Raw genomic sequence first — 20,072 nt, forward strand, 5'->3', positions numbered from 1 at the left:
TCCCTTTCACCCATTCAAATTAGCCTTGAAAGAAGCATTTTATTGTAGCCAATAGAACAGGTTTCAGTGTGTGCTTGGTTAGTGCAGGGGGAGGGGAGGTCCATGACACTTTACTCAGGTTGAATGTGACTCAGAGACCCCCCAAAAGGCTGGTGAGTATTGCTTTAGATGTAAAGTAGCACTGGTACTCTCTGGAAGGGGGTTTCTCAGGGGGCATGTGTTTTAATTTACTTCAAAATGTGGCAAGATAACCCCTGTTTGTGTATGTGGGGACTCTCCTGCTTAAGGTATTTTGTTGAATGGTATTTTGTTAAACCTCTGCCCCCAAATCCTGCCCTAACAGTACTACTACCATGTTTAGCCTTGCAAATATGCATTTATGTGTGCTCATTTAAAAAGGAAGTAACATGTTAAGGCTCTATCAGCAGCCTGCATACAACTGTGGCACATGTGTCATTTAAATTAATGCAGTTTGTTATTTCTGCTCCATCCAGGCTTACTGAGAGAAGCAGATATTGCAGTAATTGTCATGTCAGTGCTTCCCCTTCAGAAACAATAGCAAGAAACTGGTCAGATCCTCTTAAAGGACTCTCTTCCAAGCATAATTGTGAACACAGTACTTTTAATCCACAGCATGATATTCTCTGACGCAAGTTTAATATACCACTGTTCAATAGGATTACTCTTAACGTAAACAAGCAGAAGATGTGGCTTGTTTTATCGCTTGATCAGATCCTGCCACCACACACAGCAAGCAGTATAAACTCTACTACCATCAGAAATATTATAAACAGCCTTGTGGCAGCTTAAAGACTACTCGGAGATATATTGTGGTGTAAATTGTGGCACAAATTGCTGTTCTTGCTGCAACAGAGTTAACAGGGCAACACCTTTAGAAATTATCACAAGTATCGTGTGTGGAAAAGAGAGATAAGAAGAAACAAAAGACATTTGGCCATGATCAAGAGTTAGAACTGTCATGAATATTAGTATGAACAAGACCTCTAATTAACAGTGGTAATCTTTATTATACAGCTTGGGAAGGGATCTCCCTAAAGGAAGATGCAACGACTTGGCTGAGAATTTTAATTCGAAATCCAAGTTACCCTGGTATCACGTCCAACAACAGTAGTACGATCCTGTTCTAATTACTGTGTGCACTGAGCGGCTGTTTTACTTTTTTTGCGACCGGTATCTCTTTCCTGATTGGAATACGAATCCATCCGCTCTTGTCTCTCCCTCACCTGCTCCAGAGCAACACACAAGAAAACGCAGTCAAGATTGGAGGAAATGCAATCTGGGAAAGCGCCACGTTCGAGTTTTTGTTCTTCGCAGGAGCTCCTACTTGCTCTGAATCAAGGGAGCAGCCTTAATTACGATCTAGCACCAGGAAAGCATCACCCAGAATCCTATCTTTGCTCATGCCCTTTGTACCCCCTGCTTGCACACCGTCTCTCCTCCACCGGAAAAAAGCAAGATAGGTGCGCCCAGAACTCGGCGGATATGGGGCGTGACCACGGCGTCTTAAGAAGCCAAGATAGTCATACTGGAATTAGCCTACTTTGATCTCGATTCCCCCCCCCCCCTCTCGCGCGCCAATTGCTATTGGCCGGATGCAAAGTGAGAAGAATGCAGGCAGTGGTTTGCTGATTCCCGATTGGCTAGGCGGGTAGCGGTGAGCGCGATGAATTATTCACGAGCGGCAGAGTTGGGGGGGGGGGAGAAAGGGATGTACCACGCCCCCTTTGTGATTTGCATATCCGGCGGGCACGCCCCCCCCTGCTGGAGGTATCCAGGAAGGAGAGGTGGCGGCGGCGCCGGCGCAAGGAGGAGCTGGGGCGCGTCGGGGGACATTGCACGGTAAGGCTCAGCCTGGCTTCTTTGCACGCGGCCCTCCCCCCCTCCGGTGAGCGGGGGGCCTGGGCGGGGGGACGGGACGGGGCTGAGGCTGCAAAGAAAGCAGGGCGGGGACGCCAGGTAAAGAGGGGGTGCTTTCCGGGGGTGGGGGAGAGGGAGAAGCTCCCTTGGACAGGCGTTGGGTGGAGTTGAGGCTTGGACTCCATGCTGGAAGGTGAGCAAATAGGAGACTGCTCTGAGCTTTGTCATGGATCCTGGAAAGAAAGGGCAAGGCTGGTCGGGGAGTGCCTTGCAGGGCGGGCGTCGGAGGGATTCATTGGTATGATGGTTAGGGGGCGTGAAAGCTGGTCGGAGTGGGGGTGTTGCAGTGGGTTGGTGGAAGGGTGCTCTCGATGGGCTGAGAAAGCGTGTAGGGGGGCATCACTTGGGTGCGCTTGGCCTTGAGAATTATGTGGGGTCTTTTTCTGGTGTCTGCCAGAAGTGTGGGGAGGAGGGTCTTTGTGGGTAGTAGATGAAGTTTGGACTTTACCTTGACCGAGTTAGTTGTGGATTGTGGTTTTTTTTGGGGGGGGGGGTTGCCAGCATTGAGATCTGGCCCTGGGGAGGCAGGTAACTGGTTTTTGTTTTTCGTTTTTAATTTTCGCCGGTGAAGCAAGCGGTAAGTTAGGACTCCTGTTGTTCTTCCGATGCCCCTGGTCAGCATTGCCTTGCTATGTCGGTTGTTGGCTAGAGGTATTTCAGAAAGGTTTGCTTTTGTTCAAGTACTTGATACTTTTTTGGCAGGCTGTGCTGTTTGCACAGGTGCTCTGGGACTACAGTATGGCAGGCTGGCAAACCTCTGTGAGGGGGCTTGATTTCCCCTCTGACTATTGTTGATTCCAGGTGGCTTTTAATTTCTTTGGTAGCAGGTCAAGACGAATCTTGCTCGTCATTTCCTTTTCTTTGAAGGTCAATATGTCGCTGTTGACTGAAATTTAGTATAATAAGCTCTAGGAGGTATAGGCCAGTAATTGGCATCTTGGTGCCTATTGTCTGAACCACTCCATTAGCCTATATAGGGTCAGTACTCAGTGGGAAAATGTGTCCCTCTGATGTGTTGGACTCTGACTTATATCAGCCCCAAGCATAATCAGTGGTTAGGGAGGATGTGAGTTGTAGTCCAACAGGGTTTGATGGACCACATGCTCTCAATCCCTGGCATAGGCCAAAGGTTGGCTCTGGGATTTTATTGAGGAAATCCAAGATGGCAGATCCTCTCTTACAGAGCAATGTGGTATGTGTGCTTTGGGGCATTTGGCGTTAGCCTTGGGCGAGTATGATAATATCAGCCGGCATTGATGGAAACCTGCCCTTCATTGTGTTAGATAACTGTTTGTGGTACTGAAATTACCACATGAACTGAGCCAAATTTTCCCTTTGTTCCCCAAACACTGCTGACATCTGAGGTAATGAATGCCCCTACAGATAAGCTTGAGGCAGACTGAAATCTCCATGCAGTCTTTAGCAATATGAGTGGACACCACACCCTAACTAGTAAAGGTATTTGTCAAGTATCACAACTGAGAATAGCTTTGTTGTGTTCTCCAAAGGCCAGGCACATAAGTAACAGATCAGTTTAGGCTTCTATAGCTGAGAAACTCCCCTCCTGCCCTATTCCCCCTCCCAGTTTAATTTGGACTCCATGTGTAACTTCTAAGACAAGCTGGTCTCTTCAAACAATGAAGACTTGCTAGTTGTTCAACCTGAAATAGTAACTGCTTTGGAGGCTGGGAAAACTTACCGGGTCTCATTAAATCTGAGTTGTTTCAGTGGAATTTGGAGCCCTTTGAAATAATTTCATTGTTAAATAAATCTCTTTGAGGTTGCCTTATTAATGGTCTTTCAGCAGGTTTTCATTCCAAGCTCAGACAATGGTGTATTATTGCGGACAAATGGCTTTCTACCCCTGCTCTGCACCTCTTGCTGTGCTGAAGTGAAACATGTCATCTTTTTCTTGGAGGTGGGTCAGGTGACCCTGTAGGTGTTCATGCCTATTGTATTGTTGAAACTGGAACCTGGGGGTGGTTCCTTGAAGTTACCTGTCTGCTGTTCATGGTTGAAATTTGTGTTAATATTCAGAGTCTAGAGTCACCTATACAACATAATGTTTCATGAGCAGCAGCAAGTTTGAGCTGTTAAAGCTGTTTACATTTTCAAGGTTTGTGTAGGAAGCAAGGGTGTACTATGTATTGTTGATGCTTCTGTTAAAATATATTTTACCACAGGTGTGCTCAAGCTGCAGCTGGTCAAGCAGCTGCTGCCTAATATTACATTTAATATGTGGGTTTCATCTTAAATGAGAAGTTGTAGTCCAGAGTGTGCACAATTTTAATAATGTTTATTCTGCTCCTATGTGATCTTCTGTGTGGTTTATTGTTGAGGTCTGTTCCTGCTTTGCTGCGGCATCAGGTGTTCCCAGACCATCCCTGGTTCCCTTGAGCATACACAATTACAATAATGGGATTGCTTTCTGAGTAAACATGTTTAGGGTCTGCGTAGTAGGGTATACTTCCAGAAGGGAAAATCAGCAATTATTGAACTTGACAAACCTGTAGGATGAACGGCAACTAGTATTGGTATACAACCAAATGTAAACAGAGAGCCACTTTTTACAGTCTTTCAGCAGAGTTGGGGAACTTCACTTGTAACTTCCGTCATCCTGACCATTGACCATGCTGACTGGGGCTGATGGTAGGTTGAGAAACATCTGGAAAGCTGCATCCCTGACTTACAGGCATTAATATATGGTATAACAGCAATGGAAACTAGTTGCCATTGCTTCATCAGAGGCGGGTGAGCAGCTTTCGGTCACAGAAGACTCCATGTACTATCACACTTAAAAATATCTCTGACTCTTCCCTATGCAAATACTTCTCACAGGAATTAACACTGAAGCTGCCTCACTGGAGCATATAGTATATTTTAAAATTGTCATTCTGAAGCTTATGGTTAACGAGTTTGTCCCAAACGGACAATCTTTTTCCAAGTAAGTTGGGTGATTAAAAGGAAAGATAGCCCTACCTCCTTTTCCAGGATTATGGGAACATTTTTGTGTGATATGTGGTATTTTCTATCTCTAATATGAATCAACTATCATGGAATGTCATTGCCATGTACAGCATCAAATAAAGTGGAAAATACTGGCCTGTCTATTACATCACTCAAAAGATTAATTAAGTGATCTTAAGAATGTTCACTGCCACTGTTGCCTTTTTCATTTATATTCTCTGCAGTAACTTAAGTGTGGTATAACTTACATAGTTTAAATGTGGTATTTTGGAATTATCTACAGTGTGATTTTTACTGCTGTCTTGTATAGCTCAACTATGAATTGAGAAGTTAGCTTCTGGCAATAAAATGACTTGGTGGTGCATGTATAGTAATAAATTTAGTAAGCAACACAATGTTTTTATTGCTGTTGTTTTTTGGGGGCTAATCTTGCTTCTGTATGGAATGCAGATGTGCTTCAGTGGTATGCCCTGCTGCAGAGATGGGAAATCTGTAGCCCTCTAGATGTTAATGGAATACAACTCTTATTATGACCATGCTGGTTGAGACTGATGGGAGCTGAAGTACAACATCATCTGGTCATCTTGCTCTGAGGGTTGTAAATAAGGTGGCTTGTGTGAACTCCAAATGCTGCTGTTCGCTTGCACAACAGACTTCTTCTTGTGCAATGGAATGTCCCTTTCCTCTGCTGTCGCCTGCAGGCCTCTCCCACACCCACAAAATCTGCTTCAGAGTGTCAAGGGTCCCTCTGGATCAGTTTTAAGAAGCATGCAGAGAGAAGAAAGGGGAAGCTCTATTGTGGGAGTGGAATGCTGTTCATGCAGCGCTGGATATTCTGGATCAGGCATAGGCCAACTCGGCCCTCCAGATGTTTTGGGACTACAACTCCCATCATCCCTAGCTAACAGGACCAGTGGTCAGGGATGATGGGAGTTGTAGTCCCAAAACATCTGGAGGGCTGAGTTTGCCTATTCCTGTTCTGGATCCTGGGCTGAGTTTGCCTATGCCTGTTCTGGATCCTATGACCTGGCTATCTTCTTGGCTGTTTAGTTTGTCACATTTGCAGCAAGGTGAATGCTCTGTCTGACTGAGGCTATGTTGATAATTTGAGTTACCGTATTTTTCGCTCTATAAGACGCACTTTTTCCCTCCTAAAAAGTAAGGGGAAATGTGTGTGCGTCTCATGGAGCGAATGCAGGCTGCGCAGCTATCCCAGAAGCCAGAACAGCAAGAGGGATTGCTGCTTTCGCTGCGCAGAGATCCCTCTTGCTGTTCTGACTTCTGGGATTCAGAATATTTTTTGTCTTGTTTTCCTCCTCCAAAAACTAGGTGCGTCTTATGGTCTGGTGCATCTTATAGAGTGGAAAATACGGTAATCTGAAATATTGCTGCTTTGTGGTTAGTTTCCTATAAAATTTGCGTTTAGCCGTGTGTCATTTTCCCATATCTTACATCTGATCTCTTCAGGTCTCACAATACAGATTTAAAATTCAAGGGTCGCCTGTAAAAGGGAAAGAAACCTTGTGTTGATTGTGCATCTTCTAACTCAGTCCTAAAAAGGCTTACTCAGTAAGAAAATCCCACCAAGTTTGGAACTTGCCTTCTGGACATTCCATGCTTAGAATTGCAAGCCTTATTCCTCATAGCAGTGAATGGAAACCCTCTCTGTGCTGTAGAACATACACCAAATGTTCTCGGATATGATCAGGGCTTTTTTCCAGCTGGAACTAGCTGGAACTCAGTTCCGACACCTCTCAGGTGGGCGCCATTATAAGAGAACAAGGGAGGCGTTCATGGTGAGTTTCGGCAGCTCTTTTTCTAGAAAAATAGTGCTGGGTTTGATGCTTTTCAGTGTTCCTTCCTGATTATGTTTAGGAATATGATTATAATTTTAAATGTGATTTTGCCTGGTTTTCTCAAAATTAACTAAAGTGGAAACAAATTTTGGAGAGTTCTCAAGTATGCATGGATAAACCCACTTTTCAAAAGCTGCTCTGAGTTCCTGAAGACTTGTCACTGCAACATTTTATTCAAACACTCTGTTTAACTTCTACTTGGAATAATTGGCTTAACTTGTCACCTTGTCAGTCTGCATTAATTTCTGTTTGACTTTTTGCCAGCTGCACATATCTCTGTTCTTGTCAGATTTGATTTTGGGCTCTTTAGTTTAGAGGCAGGAAACTTGTTAACTGCAATACCTCTGGATCAGAGGTTTGTTAAGAGGCTACAAAATATGGAGTATTTTAGTTCTGTCACTGCAGGGGAGTTCAGTGATGACCTTTTAAATAATATTCACAGGTCTTCCTTAATGGCCAGAAGTAAGTCTGGTGGGTTGGGGATGGCACAGAACAAAAGTCTCAAACATGCAGATTACCCTTCCATTTAAGACAGGATAAACCACTTCCTAACTGAAGAGTCTTGCATATTGTATCAATTAGAGACCTGTTTTAATGAAAGTGATAGGATAACAACATTTGCTCTTGTTATGAGAACCATAGCTGTCAACCTTCCCTTTTTTTGTGGGAAATTCCCTTATTCCATCACCGTTTCCTGCTGCTTCCTGCTGCTATCCCGGATTGATAGATATCCCGTAGACTGTCCCCGGGACAGGTGAGGCTGCTGATCCCTTATTTTCAAATCTGAAAGTTGACTGCTATGATGAGAACTGACTAACACATTTTCTGGTCTTGTTGAATAGGTCTGTTGTAAGCCTGCATTGCTTACTGAATACCATAGCTGCAGGGAGGAGCATAAGTCTCTCTCTTGATCACTTGTCAAGCCTGTATCTCTGCTACCAGCAGCTGGGCTACTCGACATACATGACTGACTGCTTCATATTCTGGGCACCATAATAAAATTTCTTATGCATCTGTGGCCCAAACCAGGCATATTCTACTTTATCTTTTCCCTTTCCGCCTAATCCTCTGATTGAGAGCAGGGCTGCATGGGAAAGGAGTTTGTTGGGGATGCAGAAATGGTGGAAAGGGGGTAATCAGCTCCTTTTCCTGCTGCTCTTCAATTTCTGATGGCAACCTCAGTTGTTGTTGTTGTTGTTTAAAGGAACCCACAACTATGTAACATGTAATTTGGCCCTGGGACATGCCTGGCACCTTGGCTTCATTTCCTTCATTTCAGTACTGTCATGGTAAAAAAACACCCTAGCAAATACACCTGAATCTTATAGATAAGACTGTGGACCAAAATGAAAAGAACATCTTTGCAATCTGATGGGTTACTATTCTTCCTATACCTTTCCTGTTGTTTAGATTTTTGGAGACAGCATTTATCGAAAGTTACTTTAAGAGAGAGAGAGAGAGAGAGAGCGCACCATGATGTATGTATGTCTGTCTCTTTTTTTCATACACACTGAACCACTGCTGTTGACTGTCTTTATAACTTGTCACGTGGCTGACAATAGCCAGTAAGAAGAGGGCCAGGGCTGTTCAATCATAGGATTATTTTCCAAATTAAACCTTTAGAAGTAATGTACTTAAATTATTGAAGTTGGCTGAGCCTTAATCATCATCCCTAATGTTCTACGTTCCTTTAATCAAAACAGCCTTGAAAACACTCACATCTTTATATCCTTCTAAGAGGCCTCAGAGGAAAAAAAAACAAACCACTTGAACATACTTCTTCTGTGATGGGGTACTCCTCTTTCATCCATTTGAGTCAGCAGTGTGAAATTATACATTTCTCGAAACCTATTGGCCACTTCAGCTGTGTCAAGTAAGTATTTGGCAGCTTTGCAGTACTTTATGCCACTGCCACAAAAGATTTTCATGGATAAAATTATGCATCCTTTGAAGAAAGTGGGAAGAGAGGGAGTTTTTACACACACACACACACTCGCTCTCATAGCACTAGAACCTAGGGTCATCTATTTATGCTAAATATTGGAAGATCCAGGTAACAGCATATTAAATGATGGTGGCCACTCCCACATTATATAATGTATAATGACCACCAACTGTGATGGCTTTAAAAAGAGCCAACAGATGAATTCATGGAAGACCAGGCTACCAATGGCTATTTGTCATGATGGCTGTGTGGTGCCTTTTACATCAGAAACACTTCTCCTCTGAGTACCAGTTGCTGGGGATCATGGAATCGTGGAATTGTCGAGTTGGAAGGTACCCTGAGGATCATCTAGTCCAACCCCTGGCAATGCAGGAATATGTATATGTCCCATATGGGGATTGAGCCTATGACCGTAGTGTTACCAGCACCATGCTCTAACCAGCTGAGGCAGGATAGTGCTCTTACACTCATATCCTGCTTGTGAGGTTCCCAAGGGCATTTGGTTGGCCGCTGCAAGAACAGAACGATGCACCAGTCAATCTTATGGTCTTATGTATCAGGACCCTTTGTATGTTCTACATTTGCTTGGAGCAGGGCTGTGAAAAGCATAACAAAAGTTGTAATGTACAAACCGCTAATTGGCACTGCACAACTAGTTAAAATGTCAACCTAGGGTAAACGCCCGAAGGCCAACTGTGTTAGCATGGTGCATTAAAAATTACCTTGGACTCGCCAAAGCTTATGCACAGTAACTGTGTTATCTTCAAGGTGCTACAACACTCTTGATGTTTCATCCCAGTATTTTAAAGGTCTTCTGCGAATCTGCCAGGTAGTGCATTTGCAAATTGTCTGAGACCCCCTTCTTTGTTTCCCCACCTTAGGAGATGAGGCAGATGGTAAAAGGTGATAGGGCCTTCTTGGTAATGGTGATCTGGGTTCAGAATGTGCTCTGCAGGTGAGGCTGATGTCTTTTCCAGCAGCATTGGCCCATGAGGCGCTAGAGTGAATATGCCTCAGCTTCTGCAATGAGAGCAGAGGCAGTTTTACACTGCACCCCGCCAGCTGGGGCCAATGCAACTTGTTTCAACATCACAGTGGATCGCGAAACCGCAATGTTTGGCTGGTGATACATCTGTGTTGAAAACCTAACATCGCCCAGCCCTAATGCTGAGGATGGTTGTGACCAGTGGAGAAATTTGTCTCTAAGGCCCAAGGCTGTTCTATAAGCTTTATTGTTCAAACTGTGTGTGCCCTGAATTGTGCTCTGTGGAATTGAGGAAGCAAAGAAATTGGTTGGGATCCAGTATTTTGGGGTTTCTCCATCACTGAAGACTTTTCCAATATCTATACGTTGTTTTCTTCCTCAGGCCATCACAGCCCTATTCCACCCACAGGTGGTGAAGAAATAGAAGTTGATTTTGTGGATATTGTGTGTATTGTATCGTCAATGTTTGTAAAAATCGTTTTGAGTCAAAAGGAAGTTGGGTGCAGTCTTCTGCATGAACTTTCAGTTCTGTAGTGGGTGCATTGGCGGGTAAATCATTTCCCAAGACTGGAACAAGAAATCTAGTCGTTCATTCATTTTAGCATTATGTTGAAAGAAGCACATCTCTCTACTGTCTGTTTGTGACAATGCAAGTTAAGTGTAATTTGACCACATAAACCACATTTATGAGCATCTTACTTTATTTACTGCTTCCTTCCCTCTTTTCCTCTCTCTGTTGTTTTCCTTCTTGCAAAAGTTTCCATGGCAGACAACTGGGCACTCTTTCCTTCACACCTGTTTTTGCTAATTGTCTTTACCAAGCGCTCCTTGCCCTGTGAAACTAATGCACCAGATAGTTGCAGTTTTTGCTCCTGTTGGTATCTCAATACTCAGAGGTTAAGAAGCCACAAAATGGGTTGTGAAGTCTGTGAAATAATTTGCTCAAGGCCTGAGGGTTACTTTCCTGAAGTGGAAAGTACGCACAACTCCCAGCTTGGAGGAAGTGGAAAGTGAAAAGAACTCATGAAATTTATACCATACATTTCTGCCAAGTGGCTTCCAGGTGGTTGGTTTTTTAAGCAGCATTGGCCTATTGTTAAGGGACATATTGAATAGTCATGCCTGATACTGCATTCTGTAGCAATTGGTTGCTGCCAGACTTATCAGGGTCAGTATGTGCAAGGCAGTATCAGAAACAAAGTTGTTGTCATGCTTAGTCTCCATGCTAGGAAGTGCTTCCTCTTCAATGAGACATTTCATTCGTCTTTTGCTGGTTGTTGGAAGAGCTGCCATTTTGAAAACAGCCTTGGAAATTATCAAATGGATTGCTTATGGGCGGCATCCCAGTGTCTGAACATTTGGATTGTTGGTTGGTTATACATGGGAAAAGGTATGATGAAATAGTTACTTGCCCAAGATGAGATCTTCATGGCTGAGGTGGGATCTAACTTGGGTTTCCCAAGTCCTAGTCTAACAGAGTAACCATTATAGCTTGCTAGATAGGTGATCGTTTTCACTCCCATCTGCTGAACGGTCCTGCTTTAATGCCTACCTACTAGCATATCTGTCACAAGCTTATACAAAAGAAGCCTTCTAAATTAGGGATGGGAAGCCTATGGACCTGCAGATACTGGTGGACTCAACTTCCAGCAGCTCCATGGCTGGTGGTGAGAGGTGTTGTCCAACAACATTTGGAGAGCCATAAGTTCTTCCTCCCTGTCCTAAATTCTTCTGTCACAGTAAAATGTGTGAATGTACTGTTCTTTCCATAGATAAGTATGGAGTATTGGGTGTTAATACTTTAGGAGAGGAAAGCTTACTCAGTCTCTATGCACTAAACTGGTACACATTGGCTGCGCAACACCCTAACATCACTGCTTGTATATGGAGACATTGAAGAATTTGTTACAAGAAGGGGGAATAGATCCAGTTGTATTCAGTTTTACTAATTTGTTCTTCTTTTTTTGTACAGTCCAGAGCAGCCTTTCTCAACCTTAGGTCCCCAGATGTTTTTGGACTACAACTCCTATCATCCCTGACTACTGGTTCTGCTAGCAAGGAGTGAAGGGAGTTGTAGTTCAACAACGTCAGGGGACCCAAGGTTAAGAAAGACTGCTCTAGAAAGTAAGAAGTGCAGCTCTGTGGCAAGTAATGAATTAGCTGGAATTGGTAGTTTTCTACATGGGAAGCTGCCTGTGTACCAAATCAGACCATTGGTCTATCTAACTCAGTATCATCTACTGATTTGCAGCAGCTCTCCGCGGTTTCAGGCACAAATCTTTCCCAACCATACCTGGAGATGCCAGGAACATAGCTGTCAAGTGTCCCTTATTTGAAGGGACAGTTCCTTATTCCAGCGCCATGTCCCGCTGCTGTCCCTTATTGATGGATGTCCCTTAAATTTCAAAGGAAGCAGCTCCTCTCCCTCCCTCCCTGCTGGCCAGGGAGGAGGGAGGCTCCAACTGTGTTGCTTGGCTGTGTTGCTCACCCAATAAGAAGTCTAAGAATGACTGGGGGGTGGAACTTGCATGCCTTGTGTGTGGCTAGTTAATGCAAGCTGAGGGGTTTTTTGAATGCTGGACGCCATTTTGTTTCACGTGCTGCTGCAAACTTTGCAGTGCAAAGCCAGGCCAGGGAGCCATCTTAAGTTGAGGCTGCATAGGCCTTGTGGTGCATGTGATTCAGATTCTATTCAGTTGAACCTCTGGTTACAAAGTTGGTTGGACAGTGTTCTCGAAGCTACCAGCATGAGTTTAACCAGACTGCAGGAGGACAGGAAGACTGGAGTGCCTGGAACAGGTGAGGCTGCAGGTCCCTTATTTTGGCTGCTGGTCCCTTATTTTCAAGGCCGCTGGGCCAGAAATTAAACGTTGGACCCCTTTTCGTGCTACTGAGCTGCATCCCTTCTGCTACAGATCATGCTAGTTGGGTGTAAAATATGTTCACCTTGCAACTTCTGTCCCTTAATTTGGCTGTCTATCCTTCACTCTTGTGTGGTGGCAAAACTCATAAGGGAATAGTTTGATTTATGACATGCAGTGGGGCGACCTCATTACTGGCTGGAATGCAGAGAGAATGAGCCCACTTGTTTATATAAGCATAAAGTAATAGAAACATCCCCAGCTGCTAAGACCTTTGCTGTGGTCCAAGAATTTCATATTGGAGTGTGTGTGATGAGTGGCCTCCCCAGGGTAGCGACCTTTATGGTGCCCCTCAGTAGAAAACAGCAGTAAATTGTTTGCTTGCTGCTTCTAAGTTATACTATAAGTAATATGGTTACGTTTGCAAATATATGGGTCTCATTTCTAAAACTGAACATTTCATGCTTGGTAGAATACTGTGCTGATTTATGAGAATTTTTGTATTTTCACATCGCCCTGTTTGGCTAAATTACCTGGTACCAAAACAGCATACTGAGAGGCAACTTACTTGTCCTGCTTTAAGCCTTTATGGTCTACCTTTCCACTCAAAATTCAAAAGGGTCTTACAGTCCAAAGTTGGACAATTGTTAGATGCATCTGCAGGGGTAAAGCTGAAATTCTTACCTGTGGTCTGCCAAATCCAGTTGTTTTGCTCCTTGGCAGACCACCTTAATTTCTTACGTTCTTGCTTTTATGTGTGTTGGGTGGTGTCTGTGCTTTTGTCCTGTATTTTTGTATTGTGAACAGGTCCTGAGATCTTCAGATGAAGGGTGATATAAATTCAATAAATAAAGTAATAATGAGGGTCCTTGTGGGACGTGGGTGGCGCTGTGGGTTAAACCACAGGGCCTAGGACTTGCCGATCAGAAGGTTGGCGGTTTGAATCCCAACGACGGGGTGAGCTCCCGTTGCTCGGTCCCTGCTCCTGCCAACCTAGCAGTTCGAAAGCACGTCAAAGTGCAAGTAGATAAATAGGTACCGCTATGGCAGGAAGGTAAACGGTGTTTCCGTGCGCTGCTCTGGTTCGCCAGAAGTGGCTTAGTTCTGCTGGCCACATAACCCGGTAGCTGTACGCTGGCTCCCTTGGCCAATAAAGCGAGATGAGCGCTGCAACCCCAGAGTCGGTCACGACTGGACCTAATGGTCAGGGGTCCCTTTACCTTTACCTTTTAATGAGGTTCCTAGGTTCAGGTCCCAGTTAATGACATGGCTGTCCAGACTGAGATCTCTTCTCAGTCAGGGTAGGTGAGAGGGACTGATAATTTGACTCTTATTAGAAAGCAGCTTTGTATGTTCAGCATTAAAAAACCCAAACCCTCCTTAGTTCATATCCAGTGGTTATTAGTAATAACGGCTATGTTCTCCTACTGTTGGAAACTGTATGGTTCTGAATACCACTCGCTGACACCGCAGAATGGGGGAGAGTACTGTTGTGCCTCAAGTCCTGCTTGTCTTGTTCCCATAAGGCATCAGGTTGTCGGCCACTGTAAAAACAGGCTGCTGGACTAGATGGGCTACTGGCCCGGTTCATGTTCTCACTTCAGCCTAAAGAACAAATGTGTGGCTTGATAGAACTGGGAAAAACTTATCCAATATGCATTGCACATAGAAAACATGTTCCCTGCAATGATTGTCCACAGCAGCGGTGGGAACCTTTCTTCTGTTGGGGGCCACTTGGGCTTATTGCTGTGGCTGAGAGCCTTAAAGTTGCTATTGTGAGATACAAAGGTGGTCCAAAAACAGCTCAAGAATAATTGGATACAGCTGCTGCCCAAAATATAAATGGCAAGATGGGTAGTGTGCCAGCCATCGTTTGTATGCAAAGTTTTCTAAGTGAAACTGCAGATTTCCTTCTTCTCTACTGGATCTTCCTTTTCCTTCCCTCCAACAAAACACCTTTTCCTAAAACATGTCTATTCATCTTGGCCTTCTCCAAGTTCTGGGCCTTGCCCTTCTTAAACTGCTTTCTTCCAAGGCTTAATGCCTTCCAAGGTTTTCACACCTTGTTTTGTGAGTGAAGGTAGTTGAACTCTTGGCTTTGCATTTCCTGCTCCAAATGCTATTGTTAGCCCAGTTGCTTTGGGTTATTCCTGTATTTACCATCTTTTATTAGCTTTTGCTAAAAAAAAGAAAAAAAAAAGAAGCTCGGGTGGCGCTCAGCGTCTAGGACTTGCCGATCACATGATTGGCGGTTCGAGTCCCCGTGGCAGGGTGAGCTCCCGTCTTTTGGTCCCAGCTCCTGCCCACCTAGCAGTTCGAAAGCACCATTAAGTGCAAGTGGATAAATAGGTACCGCTTTATAGCGGGAAGGTAAACAGTGTTTCCGTGTGCTGCGCTGGTGCTGGCTCGCCAGAGCAGCTTCGTCACGCTGGCCACGTGACCCGGAAGTGTCTCTGGATAGCGCTGGCTCCCGGCCTCTTAAGTGAGATGAGCGCACAACCCTAGAGTCGGACACGACTGGCCCGTACGGGCAGGGGTACCTTTACCTTTACCTATTAGCTTTTGCAGAGGCATTGAGCAGCGGTATCTGCAGAGGTACAAAATACCGTATTTTTTGCTCTATAAGACTCACTTTTTCCCTCCTAAAAAGTAAGGGGAAATGTGTGTGCGTCTTATGGAGCGAATGCAGGCTGTGCAGCTATCCCAGAAGCCAGAACAGCAAGAGGGATTGCTGCTTTCACTGTGCAGCGATCCCTCTTGCTGTTCTGGCTTCCGAGATTCAGAATATTTTTTTTCTTGTTTTCCTCCTCCAAAAACTAGGTGCGTCTTGTGGTCTGGTGCGTCTTATAGAGCAAAAAATACGGTACCTTAAGGCTGTTGCATCTTCCATGGCAGTTGCTGATTTTGGTTTTTTGTAGAAACAGATTAACAATTAACCTGTCTCCACACCAGATCTTGATGCATCAACCAAGGACCACTGAATATTTTTCTCAGCACTGTAAACACCGGGAAGACTCCCACATGCAACCGCTGTAGAAAGCATCAATGTAATGTGTAGAACTGCATGTGTAACTGTGTGTTCCCCAGAATATGGCAGAGCGGCTTCTTTTATGAAAGCCTTGCTTTCCATTTGCTTTATTTTTAATAAAGGCTTCAATCCTCCGTGCAGCAACAGATTATTTCACTGGAACCTACAAGTGCCTGTTTTGAATTAGAATTTCAGCTAAAACATCTAGGCTTTCATAGTGTCAGGGATTAATACAACCCCTTTGAAGAGATCAAAAGAGAGAATTGGTGTCTCTTGAACAGAGCATAGTCTCTTACTGGTGGTGCCTTATGTACCACAGCTCCTGGCCTCACCTACACCTTTCTCTAATCACCCGAAATAGTCTGTGAAAATGCAGATATTCTAGCCAGATACCACTAGACAAAAATAAGTCTCTGAGCACAGGTTGCATACTCAACATCATAAAAATTTTAGGCAGTTGTGTTGGTCCACTAGGGAGAGAAAAAAAAAGAACTTAGAATAGGTTATCAATTTTACAGTGATACCTCGGGTTACATACGCTTCAGGTTACACACTCCGCTAACCCAGAAATAGTACTTAAGGTTAAGAACTTTGCTTCAGGATAAGAACAGAAATCGGGCTCCGGCGGCGCGGCAGCAGCAGGAGGCCCCATTAGCTAAAGTGGTGCTTCAGGTTAAGAACAGTTTCAGGTTAAGAACGGACCTCCGGAACAAATTAAGTACTTAACCCGAGGTACCACTGTATTAGTATTTTGATTAAGACCTTCAAAATTTGACAAGATAGTGAGCAAGCTTTCAAGTTCTCCAGAACTTTTCTGGGCACGATGTTGCAAGTCCCAAAGTATGAAGTTCTCAAGAACCTTATTCTTTATATATTTATAACAAAACAGTCGGGGTAGATCAGGCATGTCCAAAGTCCATTTCGGGTGGCTAATGCGGCCCGCTGGTCGGTTTAATCCGGCCCCTGTGGCAGTTTATTTCCGGGGGTAAAATTCCCAAAAAAACCTCCACAACTTCAATCCTAAAAAAATTCCACAACTTCATAAAAAAGCTCAACAACTTCAATCTTAAAAAAAGATCAGCAACTTTGGTCGGCCCTCACAGCCCTTCACTTCATCAAATCTGGCCCTCTTTGAAAGAAGTTTGGACACCAGTGGTGTAGATAAAGCTGGATGATGTTTTCTGTCCCTCAGGGAAGGGGAACCTTTTTCATCCTGAGGGGTCTCACTCCCTCCTGGGCAACAAGGGGCCAGAGGCAAAAGTAGGTGGAGCAATGCAGGTGGATGTTACTTTAATATACAGTGGTGCCTCAGGTTAAGTACTTAATTCGTTCCAGAGGTCCGTTCTTAACCTGAAACTGTTCTTAACCTGAAGCACCACTTTAGCTAATGGGGCCTCCTGCTGCTGCCGTGCCTCCGGAGCACAATTTCTGTTCTCATCCTGAAGCAAAGTTCTTAACCTGAAGCACTATTTCTTTATTAGCGGAGTATGTAATCTGAAGCGCATGTAACCCGAGGTACCACTGTAGTAGGCTACATTCCACCCATGCAGGTGCAAGAGGCTTCTGCATGCACACACATCTCTCTAACCCTGGTTCACATTCCAGTCACATGCAACCACTTAAGGAGGTCATGAAGCAGACTCAGTAAGGGTTGTGGTTTGGCTGTGGCCAAGAGAGAGTCCCAAGCACTAGCTTTTCAGTTCCTCACTCCTTTCCTACTCTTTTCACTTGCTGCTTATGGGTTGAGTGTGGATCCTAATCCTGGTTTATATACCCTGGTTGGCCACTGTGACAACAGGGTGCTGGACTAGATGGTTTGATCTGGCAGGTTGTTCTTATCCTTAGCAATTTGTATGTACCAGGATGGTGCAGCTTTGGAATAAATAACGCTGAACAACATAATGTTGTAGTCTTGTGCATGCGACACTGCTGTTTCTTTTGACACAGAAAAAACTTAATTCTATTTAGTCTCATGAGAATAGTTGAACTCCCTCTTCCTCTCTCCCCCTCGTTCATTAATATGAGACTGGTGTGAAAACAGATCCCAGTCAGGGTTGCCAACCAATCTGGGAAGCTGGGAGAGTCTCGAGAATTGATCTTTTAAAATGCTTATCTCCTGTTTCATCACTCAACTGTTTCCTGACTTCTGGTACGCTCTCTTTTCCACTTCTAGTCAGAGAAAATCGACCTGAAATATGCAAGTTATTTCAGTTTTCCTCGTGTGGAATGTTCTAGGTAGGTTGCACGTGATCCTTATCAAATCTTCTTGTTCTTCCTTAGGTTTAGAGGCCAAGCGGTTAAAGAGGAAAATGAGAAGATTTTTGAGACCTGGACATGACCCAATAAGAGAGAGGCTCAAGCGTGACCTTTTCCAGTTTAACAAGGTAAGTTTTGGCCCTGAATGCAGCCTAAGTGGAAACTAGTATGAACACTTTTAAAGAGCAGCCAGCCTAGGCAGGCTGGAAGGTGTGAGATCACGTGGGCGTTGTGTGGGACAATCCTTCCTCGGCCTTCAGGTTAGCACAAAGCATACGACTAAACAAATATTTGGTAAACTGGTGCGGGGCTTGCCAACAATGTCCTATGTATGTATGTATGTGCCTTAAGCTAACAAATTGTTTCCTGAGTTCCAGATGGACATTCAGATCCTGTGGCTTTTATTTATTTATTTAAGGCAGAGAGGGCCTTTATCTCTTGTTTAGCAGTATTTTCTCCTTTGCGGAGTTAAATGGGAGCTATTTTGGTTTGGTTATAGCACTGCCATTAAATAAACACGTATGGGGCGGTGTACAATTCTCGGGCTTACATGCATTTCCGTATGCTTGGATGTGGTTGGGAGGAGTGTTAGAATATGCTTCTTTTAAAAGCTTAAAATCAGTCTCTGTGCGCTGCCGATCGCTGAGGTAAAAACTGTGAAAAAGTGCTCTGTGTTGTGTTCTTCCTTTGGCAGCAGGTGTGTTATGAGCCAGCGCTTTAATTGCTAAACCACGGTAACAGTAAACGGATCTCTGTTAGGATGTACAGAAGCTTGACCTTCAGCTAACATTTTGCTGCTTCTAATCTTCCATCGCAAAGTGGAGTAACTATCGACTCAGATGTAGTAAAATATTTATAGAATTTGTGTGGTGCGTACCGTATCCTGCAAACTCTTTTACGGGTGGTTTATTGGTGTGTGTGTGTGTTTTTCAAGTGCACATGTAGTAATTTCCACACCTTGGCGTTCATGAAAAGGAGTGTCATGTGGATAAAAGGATGGTGTTGGGGGGAAAAAACAGGAGGAAGGGAATGTAGGGCTTGATTGCCATGTTTAGCAGTGGGAACCGTAGCTGGACATGATTGCTGCTTGTATTTTGTAAATGCTGGGGGCAGCTAAGATGACTTGATTGCTCAGTTGGATGCCACACCAAAGCACTCCTAGCTTTTAAGAGGTTGAAGCTTTGATTTTTTTCCCATTTTGGGAATGGTAACTTGAGACACTTCTGTGTTGGACTGTGTGTGTGTTTTTTCATGCGTTAAAACTATAATCTAAATAACACCCATGAATAGCCCACCTTGGAAATCCTGGACAGTAACCAGGTGCCAGAATCAGCACATTGAAAGCTTCATTGTTGACATCTGAACCCCATTTGCCCATTATCCTAGGAGTGCTGTTCACACTTTGATCTGCTAAAGTGTGAATTAGGTGTGTAGGAAGTGTGTCCTGTTTAGGCCCTTTTTTCATATTGCTCTACTGCATGGGTAGGCAAACTAAGGCCTGGGGGCTGGATCCAACCCAATTGCCTTCTAAATCCAGACCGCGGACAGTCCGGGAATCACTGTGTTTTGACATGAGTATTTAAAACGCTTTTATTTAAAATGCATCTCTGGGTTATTTGTGGGCCCTGCCTGGTGTTTTTACATCAGTAGAATGTGTGCTTTTATTAAAGATGCATCTTTGGGTTATTTGTGGGGCATAGGAATTCGTTCATAGCCCTCCCCAAAAAAATATAGTCTGGCCCCCCACAAGGTCTGAGGGACAGTGGACCGGCACCCTGCTGAACAAGTTTGCTGACTCCTGCTCTACTGCTTAAACTGAAATCCGCAAACATTACATTTTCATCAGTTGTCCTGTTAATCTATTCTCAATTTCTCTGGTGTATGTTGCATATATTCGCCAAAGCAATAAGATTTGGTGGCAGAAAAAACAGACAGCTTGCTTAAAAAAAAAAAGTCAGATGCTTGCAATTCATTTACAACTTGAACATATCCCCTTTAAAAATCTGCATGAAATGGGGAGAGGGAACAATTTATAACGTTGGTGTCATTCGCCTGTGATAGACTTCCCAGTGTTTTTCAAGGTAAGATTAAATACTTTGCAGTGCTGGAGTGCCTTGCATAGTTAACCATTTACTCAGTCCCATATCTCCAGAGCAGGTACTAACTTACCTGTTCTTAATTAACTATTTGTGTTCCATATGGGAAAGTGTTTTTCTGGGTGGTGTGCTGCCTAGAT

General features: G+C 44.1%; 1 protein-coding gene across 10 annotated transcripts in view; it reads left to right on the forward strand.

The window, feature by feature from the left end:
* Window positions 1-1,719: 1,719 nt before the first annotated feature.
* LLGL2 (LLGL scribble cell polarity complex component 2) overlaps window positions 1,720-20,072 on the forward strand; it is a 68,731-nt gene continuing 50,378 nt past the window's right edge. For 3 of the 10 annotated variants that reach the window (XM_083725648.1, XM_083725650.1, XM_083725652.1), the window contains exons 1-2: window positions 1,722-1,860; window positions 17,861-17,964. In XM_083725648.1, the coding sequence (XP_083581774.1) occupies window positions 17,890-17,964 (75 nt within the window). In that variant the 5' untranslated portion in view covers window positions 1,722-1,860; window positions 17,861-17,889. Of the gene's footprint in view, window positions 2,072-17,860; window positions 17,965-20,072 lie in introns of all 10 variants that reach the window. The other 7 variants (XM_083725646.1, XM_083725647.1, XR_014560951.1 and 4 more) reach the window with 6 other exon arrangements.

The sequence above is a fragment of the Podarcis gaigeae genome (genome assembly GCF_964106915.1).
Source record: "Podarcis gaigeae genome assembly, chromosome: 2".
NCBI classification, from domain to species: domain Eukaryota; kingdom Metazoa; phylum Chordata; class Lepidosauria; order Squamata; family Lacertidae; genus Podarcis; species Podarcis gaigeae.